Below are 8,087 nucleotides of genomic sequence, written 5' to 3'. Positions count from 1 at the left end.
ATTGCTACTCACCCTGCGACCCTTTATATGTACTGCACAACTGACTGGCCAATCGCGCAATCAGTTGAGACTGGCCACATGCACAAAGTAATGATCACACTGTAACAATGTCCAGCGAGCTCTAAAAAGAGCCGACCAGCTACAACGTCCGTGCCCGACAGTGTGTACTAACTGCAGAGCTGGCTTCTAGCCATTTTTTAATTTGAACATGCCTCTGCGGAACAGATGCTTAAGAGGGGACATGAATACTTGAAGGGCTACCATAAATAAGAGGGAAAGCACCTTTTCACTCTCGCTGCAGAGGAGGACGCGGACCAGTGGCCTGAAGTTGCAGCAACGTAAGTGTAGATGTTCCCCTGCTTTGCCCGGGCAGGCTGCTGTCAGGTCTGTGGTGTGACGGGGCGGCTGGCAGCCCCGGGCGGAGGTGGGGCAGACCTCATGGCTAGAGCACAGACGGGGCTGGGCCCCGCGACCCCTGGCGGGCCCGGCCCGGCCCAGCCTCTCGGTAACCCGGGAGCCCAGCAGCAGCCGCCCCTCTCTCCGCCCCTCCCTCACCCTTGTCTGCCCCCGCCCCGCCCCGCGCTCCTCCAGCCGCTAAGCGGCGTCCTCTGCCGCCGCCACCACCCGCCTGCGCATGCGCGGCGACACTGGGCGGTGAGCGCGGCCATGCGGATCATATGGGACCATTTGGTCCGCGCTTTCCGCAACTTCAACGTGGAGAACCGCGCGTTCCGCGTCCTCGACCGGCCCAAGCCCACCCCCGCGCCGCAGTACCCCACGGCCCGGCCCGCCAAGCCGCCCGGTGAGTGTCGCGCGCGCGTCATGCCGGGAGCTGCTGTTCCTGGGCCCATGCAGGGCGGTCCCGGCACGGGTCCTGGCGAGCAGCGGGAGGTGTGGCAGGTTGCACCGGGGCCCGGGGCTGGTTTGCGTTGGGCCCTTTGGTCACAGACCCACATGTACAGAAAGCGCGGGTCGGACAGAGGTCATCGCGTGCAGGGATCTCCACTTCTTTTGGGACCAGGCCCCGTTTGTAAATATAGATGGCCAATGCCCCTCGCTCCCGACCTGCTGCCCCCCAGTGTGTGGCACAGGAGGGCCCCCAAGCTGCCCCTCGGAGGCTGGGGCAGTGCTAGGCTGCAAGGGAAAAGCTGCGGGTTCCCCTGTTTTTCTCCTTTACGGGAGAGTCCATTTTTCATGTTGGTTCCCCGCCCTTTAGTATATTCTTGTGACCCACAGGTTGAGAAGCTCTGGTCTAGTCCAACCCCGTGCTCAAGGCAGGACCTGCCCCAATTAGATCGTCCCAGACAGGGCTTTGTCTGGCCGGGTCTTAAAAACCTCCAGGGATGGAGGCTCCACCACCTCTCTGGGAAACCTGTTCCAGTGCTTCAGTGTGATCCTTTGCACGCACTGGAGCTTGGGGATGTTGCAGCGGTTGCAGCAACCAGCCTTTTTTTTCCCTCTGAGAAACATGCAGGGGCACCTCACCTTCCCATATATTCAAACTGGTGATGGGTGGGGATTGGCTATTATTAAATGCAAGCCAAGGAGAGTATATGGTATGTGTTTTCTCTCTCTCCTTTTTACTATCTAGAAATCCAACATGAAATCCAGAAAAAAGACAACAGGCTTCTTGCCTTATTAAAAAATGTCTATGTCGATTCCAAGGATCCACCCATGGAAGTGAGTCTCTTTCCGCAGCGAGTGCACAGCAGTATCCGTTCTTCACGTGGCCAAACTATAAGGATATCCATAACTGGGGGGGGGGGGGGAGTTGGTGCAACTTGTTGCCTTAGTGCCCAGAAGCTAACTGTTTTAAAAAAATAGGTATTGATGGTTGATTTGTTTCAGATGCAGTCCCCACTTTAACAAAGGCAGAGTTTTGGCCAGCAAGGTCTTATGTCTATATATTTTATTCTGCTTGATATAATCCCAAATTTGGGGTCCAGTGCAATTTGTTAAGGGTACTTTCAGTCTGTATTGATGCCCTGGTTTGCCTCGTCTTCCACACAGGTGTCTTCATCTACCCTGTTACTTTTAGAATGGACTAAAACAAGATGGTTTTGCTGTGTGAGGTTAAGTATTCTCTGTAAATGATTCACCCTTCAGTGAATGGCTGAAGCCTCAATATGCTTTAAAATTTAGCTCAGATAAAAGCTGATGCTTGATGACTTGAGTTAACCAGTGGCTGTGGGCTTGCAAGAAGTTCTCTTGGTCTTGGGACATAAAGGCTACTTTCCTCCCCTTCCCTCCCAGCCCCCAGTGTGGAGCAGGGAGCTTGATAGCTGATTTTGAAACAAACTTGGAAAGGGAAGTATGAAGAGATGCTAAGAACATTTTGAGAAATTCACAGAACAAAACTAGAAGGTATAAAACTGCACCAAAGCTTCAAATGAAAAAAAACCAAACAAACCAAACTGGACCAGAGGAAAAGGAAAGTTGTAAAATGTATAGGAGGTGGTTTGGGTGGGTAGGTGTGGATTGTTTTTTACAACCTAAGAAACTGTTTCCAGAAAAAGTCATCCTTTCTTCTCCCATTTATATTCTTTTTAAGTTCTACTAGAAGATGAAGAGTAGAAAGTATCTGCTCTGATGCAAACATAGGCAAATGATGTCAAGTTAAATATGTAGGACAGCATTTTCACATGTCATTACTTGACATTAAGCATCTACAGTCAGGTTGAAATATAGAAATCTGTAGCTTTTTACTTCCCCTCCAAAGATGTTGATGGCTGAGAACTTTCACTGAAGTTTGCAGGAGTTTTGCCTGTGCTTGGGTTTTCAGAAAGTGGGTCACTGGGTGCTAGATATTTGGTCGTTCATAGATTCATAGATGCCAGGGTTGGAAGGGACCTCAACAGATCATCAAGTCTGACCCTCTGCCTGCGCAGGAAAGAGTGCTGGGGTCTGATGACCCCAGCCAGATGCCTTTCCAACCTGCTTTTAAAAACCCCCAGGGTAGAGGAGAGCATCACTTCCCTTGGAAGCTCATTCCAAATTTTGGTCACCCTTACCGTGAAGAAGTTTTTCCTGATGTGTAGCCTAAATCTGCTCTTCGTCAGTTTGTGACCATTGTTCCTTGTTACTCCAAGAGGCATCTCTGATACCTTGTTGCACCCCACCTAATGAATTTGTAGGCAGCCACAAGATCACCTCTCAGTCTTCTCTTGCGAAGGCTGGAGAGGTCCAGGTCCCTTAGTCTGTCCTCATAGGGCTTGGCCTGTAAACCCTTAACCATACTAGTCGCCCTCCTCTGGACCCTCTCCAGGCTATCCACATCCTTCTTAAAGTACGGCGCCCAAAACTGGATGCAGTACTCCAACTGCATTCTGACCGATGCCTCATAGAGGGGAGAATCTATCACCCTCTTGGTTCTATTTGTCATGTTATCTGCTGATACATGATAAAGTGCAGTTAGCTTTGCTGATGATTTCATTGTATACTATAGTTGCTGGGAACTTTTGTACTTGGAAAATAAAGCATTTTTAGGAGAGTGTGGAACAGTCCATGAGCATTCATTTCTTAGGACTAGTAAACAGGAGAGGGGTGTCCCTTTCCTGTCCCTCCCTCCCCTTTAAAAGGCAAAGTTATTGTTAAAGAAATAGGTAGGGCTTGTACAATTTACAAAATAAATGCATCCTACTGATTTGAACTCTTTTCTTTTCTTACTATTCCAGGTAAAAGTTGAAGGTGAAGGTCTCCCATGTAAAGAGGAGGAATACAGACTTACAAAACTAGGTCGTTATAGTGCTCTAGATATTCACCGCGTTCCCAAAGGCAAAATTTCTACTGTGGAGCTTTTGACTTTTCTTAATAATCATAGACTGCATCCTGAAACATGGACTGCAGAGAAAATAGCAGAGGAATATAGTTTGGACCTGAAGGATGTCACTTCTCTTCTAAAATACCTTGCTGTTTTTAATATGGAAATTCCTTCATCTGAAGATAAAAAATATATCAAATCTACGTAAAAATGGTTGCCAGAACTTGTTTAATTTCTCTGGTGTTTTCATTTTAATCTTAAAATGTATCATTTGTCCTGGAATTTGTTGAAATGTAACAATAAGTTATTTTATTTAAATGACTCCTACATTTATTTGGGCAAGCACATTAATTATATTTTGGCTCATAATCTACTTTACTCGTGTTAGATTAGGAGGCAGTTGAAATCTGCAAGAAACGTGGCAATATGTTAGGATTAATAAATGACCTATTCAAATTAATCCAATTCTGGGGGAAAGATTTAGTTAAAAAGAAATTGCTACTTCCTTGTGAGAGAATGTTTTTCATTTGATGACTTTGGATGTTAGTTGAATCAATGATATATTAACTTACTGTGAAAGTTTATTCTTGTTTTTATTGTTATTTATGTAACATAGTTTGGGTAGGGTCACACAGAATTTTCAAGCACATAGAAATTCTCTCCAAATTATCCAGCTTTGCAGTACAAACACCCTGTCTCATTTTTAAGATGAAAAAATTTGCTGTTGGATTCTAAGAGCAAAAGAAGGTGCTGAGGAAATGCTTCTGCCCTTCTTTTTAAAACATAAAATAGTAATGCCTGTACAGAATGTTATTGAATGAAGCAATAATGCCAACTATCCATTCCATTCTGGGTGGACCCAACTACCATAGTTTTCTGTCCAGTTTCAAGCTACTTGCAGTTTTGTTTGGCACCTACATCTAGGTATGGCTTACCTCATGACATGGGTTAGTGCATAGTTGTTAGTTTGGCTGGCTACTCTTTTCCATGTCATTATCCGTGCCTGTTCTGCACTATTTCCACTTCCCTATAGCACCTGTGTACTCTTGTCTTGAGACAGTAATGTAGACAACAGACTTCTTGCTAGGAATCTCTTATTGGTCCACAACCATAATGTTGTCACTGCACTGCCACACTGAAGGTAAACTGCATCTTCTGCTTTTAGCCAAGCATCATCTCTGCTGTAAAATTGGCATAGGCTGACTGCAAGATGTAAAGCTTTTGATAGAGCAGATTACTGCTTGGTGATGTTCATTGTTCACGTCTGTGTCATTTAAAAGGAAGAGACAGAGTTGGGGTGGGGGTAACCTTGACCGTTTGTAGCTCAACTATTGCATTGTGGCTTCCTTGAAGTTTATGGTCATTAGTATCTTTAGGATTAATAATATACCTTAAATTTATAATTTACACCCTGAAGTGGGGAAAATACCAATAAGAGAATATAGGGCTTTTACTAAGCACTTATTTTTACTGCAGAGTGCTTGACTTCTGACATGCGATAACATTTACTAAAAAGACTTAAGATCAAGTTTGCTGTTTCAGAGCAATTTTCTGTTCATATGAAAATGAAACCAAACCATTCTCAGCAGAGAATGCTGGAAGGCAAGTAAGAATGTATCATGAATGTATACATCACCTTTCCTAGAGAGAACCAGTTTCAAGTTATTTGACTGTGGCCAACTGTTCATTGTATAAGAATATCAAGAGTTTCTGCACTGATTAAAAGGGCCCCTCACTGTTCTCTAACTTTGAATGGAGCTGGAACCTTGCTGGAGCTAGAATGGAGCTAGAACTGGAATGGACACAGCTATTTTATCAGCAGTGTGTTGGGTATTAAGATTTGTTCCTTTGTCCATCAAGGACTTCTTATCTATGCTTAAAATATACTGTGACAAGAGTGTGTGTTTTCTGTTCAGGTGTTATTCTAGGTAATGTCATTTGGCTCTCTCTGTCTTATTAACCTGTAAAACTTTGCAGTAGCATTCAAAAAGAGCACATCTGTACTGGATGTGTACTTTGACCTACAACCTCAGGGCTTTAAAGTGCTTTGCTGTGTATTCTCACTTTAAAAGTGGCTTTCTCCTATGTATTGAATGTTGTTGCTGTTGTAAAAATTTGCCTCAAGATATGGCATATAAACCTCAATAATTTATCACAGTTTTTAACTAGCTTAGTTCATATACTTCAGCTTGCAAGAGCAGATCTTTATTCCATAGCTCTTAAAATTGCTTAGTTTATATTGTCCCTTAACACATCAAATATCTCAGCCTTCTAATCTCTCACCTATACAACAAGTTTTAGTTTATTCCTGCTGTTCCCACTAAGTTATTCCCCGTTACACACTCAGGGGGTACTTGCTGACTTGGCTTTGGCCCCCTGTTGTGGCTGTTTACATCACCCAATGCAGCTGATGGAGGAGAAGGGGAAGAGGGGAAGAAAGTTGCTAATTGCTCTTGTCTGCCCCGTACCCACTGCTGGGGGCACCGGACAGGGCAATTGGGCAAGGTCTCCATGGACACCTGTGGGCAGGGCATGTCTGCCGAGCAGATGGGAAGGAGTGGGCAGTGAGGGATGGGTGGCTGAGACTGGGATTGTAGGGGGGGTAGTGCAAGGCCTGGGCCTGGGCCAGAACCACAATCTGCTCCCCGAAGTTCCTGCGATGGGCATTGGTTCTGCAGCACCCTGGGCAGTGGATGTTGGGTGGATGGGCCACAGTGCTTGGGCAGCGGGGCTGGGGCTGGCAGCAGCGGATATACTGGAAGTAGCAGCTGGAATGAGCCACTACTGCGGGGGCTGTCAGGAAACCAAGTCCAGCCACTGTGCCACCCCCACAACACTGCTGTGCTGCCTGGCCCTGTGAACTACAGCTTCCAGCGTGCCTGAGAGCCATGTGTGAGGATCGGATGGGCTGCACTCAAATGCCAGGTGGCACCTCTGCAGCCCATGGGCGGCTACATGTGCCATGGCCTGGGCTGCCCACCATGCCTGGGATGGCTGGGTAGGGCTGAGGGACCTGCCATGGGCTGGATCTAACCTGTGAGGGCCATATTTTGCCCACCACTGCCCCAGAGGGAGTACCTGCCGGTCTTTCCTGGGTAGTTTAAGGGGAAAGCATTTACTTTCTTACTTTGTCATGTGGAACAGTTTATTTTTCCACCAGGGCCATGCCCTGCATTGGAGATTGGGAGAGTGGGGGAGCATGATTCTGTCCAAATTTCGCCACCCTCTCTGTACTGTAGCACAATCAGATAATACTCTGCTTGATATTTATGAAGCTATGCAAGGGGGTGTTCTTTTTTTCTCCACGTCCACCTGCTGCACATCCATGCAAGAGCTAGTTTAATTATGATCTCAAGATACAAATAGTATCATGATCCCTTTAGATGTGCACTTGTGACGCCAATGAGCATTGCATATCTGCAGTTAGTTAGAAAATGGGAATTAAGAAATGTGTCATATGTTTTATAAAATTGAAATAATTTCAAAGGAGACTTAATTTTTCTATTTGGTCAATTGGTTAACAAATATTTACTTAAGAATTCTATTTTTCTGTAATGCATTTTATTTTATGTTCAAAAATAGATATTGTTGGTAGAGGAATTACATTTTGCATGTTCAGCCTCATGATTCATTATCCATCCATGTGTTCTTTGCTGCTGGAATAGTAGGTTTTGGTGTGTTAGATAAGAAAAAGGTTAGTTCTGATTTCTGGGCAATTTTATATTTGCAGAAAAAATGCTGATCTCCAGTCCTCCTGTATATCCCTGTCCCAGAGTGAAAATGACCTTCTAAATTGTAGGGAGAGGAGAGATGTGTGTTTTGTTGGGATGCGCATCTTAGTTTAAAAAAAAAAAAATCCTGCGTCAAACCCCAAGTCAGTTATGTGCCAGGCTTAAAAAAATCCTACATGTATGTATGTATGTATTTATTTAACATCAGATTGTCAGGGTTATTTCCTGCATCATGAAGGCTAGACTTATAAATCTATTTTGGAAAATAACATTCTCACATGATCACAATGGTAGAAACTGAGGCAGGAAGAAAAACAGGGAATGGGAAAAGACTTGTCAGAATACCAAACTGCGTGGGTGGTGTTGGTAGCTGGCAGGTTGTTTCTAATAGAGCTGCCTTCCTTACAAAAGACTGGTACAGCTAAATCAGTGGTAGGGAAAAGTTCCCTACTGCAGACTATTCTGAACAAGAATAAGCATCTGTTCCTGTAGGGTCCTGGGATCTCTGGCAAGACTTGGAAAGGTGGTGAAGGTGCTTTGCACCTTGTCTATTTGGACCATGAAGGGTCAGTTACTGGTGTGTTTGTTCATGAGCA

General features: G+C 45.1%; 1 protein-coding gene across 1 annotated transcript; it reads left to right on the top strand.

Annotated features, from left to right (window-relative positions):
- The first annotated feature begins 622 nt into the window (after window positions 1-622).
- On the top strand, window positions 623-5,917 carry NDUFAF4 (NADH:ubiquinone oxidoreductase complex assembly factor 4). Its single transcript, XM_006270486.4, has 3 exons — window positions 623-802; window positions 1,592-1,680; window positions 3,675-5,917. The coding sequence occupies exons 1-3, from the start codon at window positions 667-669 to the stop codon at window positions 3,966-3,968; spliced, it is 519 nt and encodes a 172-aa protein (XP_006270548.1). The 5' UTR covers window positions 623-666; the 3' UTR covers window positions 3,969-5,917.
- The last annotated feature ends 2,170 nt before the right edge of the window (window positions 5,918-8,087 follow it).

Source organism: Alligator mississippiensis, chromosome 1 (genome assembly GCF_030867095.1).
Source record: "Alligator mississippiensis isolate rAllMis1 chromosome 1, rAllMis1, whole genome shotgun sequence".
Classification (NCBI taxonomy): domain Eukaryota; kingdom Metazoa; phylum Chordata; order Crocodylia; family Alligatoridae; genus Alligator; species Alligator mississippiensis.
Note: the sequence above shows the minus strand (reverse complement) of the source record. Positions and strands in the feature narration are given on the sequence as shown.

Coding starts and splice junctions, on each gene's coding strand:
- NDUFAF4 (XM_006270486.4), top strand. CDS start 667: ATGCGGATCATATGGGACCATTTGGTCCGCGCTTTCCGCAACTTCAAC. Junction 803..1,591: donor CCGGCCCGCCAAGCCGCCCG/GTGAGTGTCGCG, acceptor TTTACTATCTAG/AAATCCAACATGAAATCCAG. Junction 1,681..3,674: donor CCAAGGATCCACCCATGGAA/GTGAGTCTCTTT, acceptor TTACTATTCCAG/GTAAAAGTTGAAGGTGAAGG.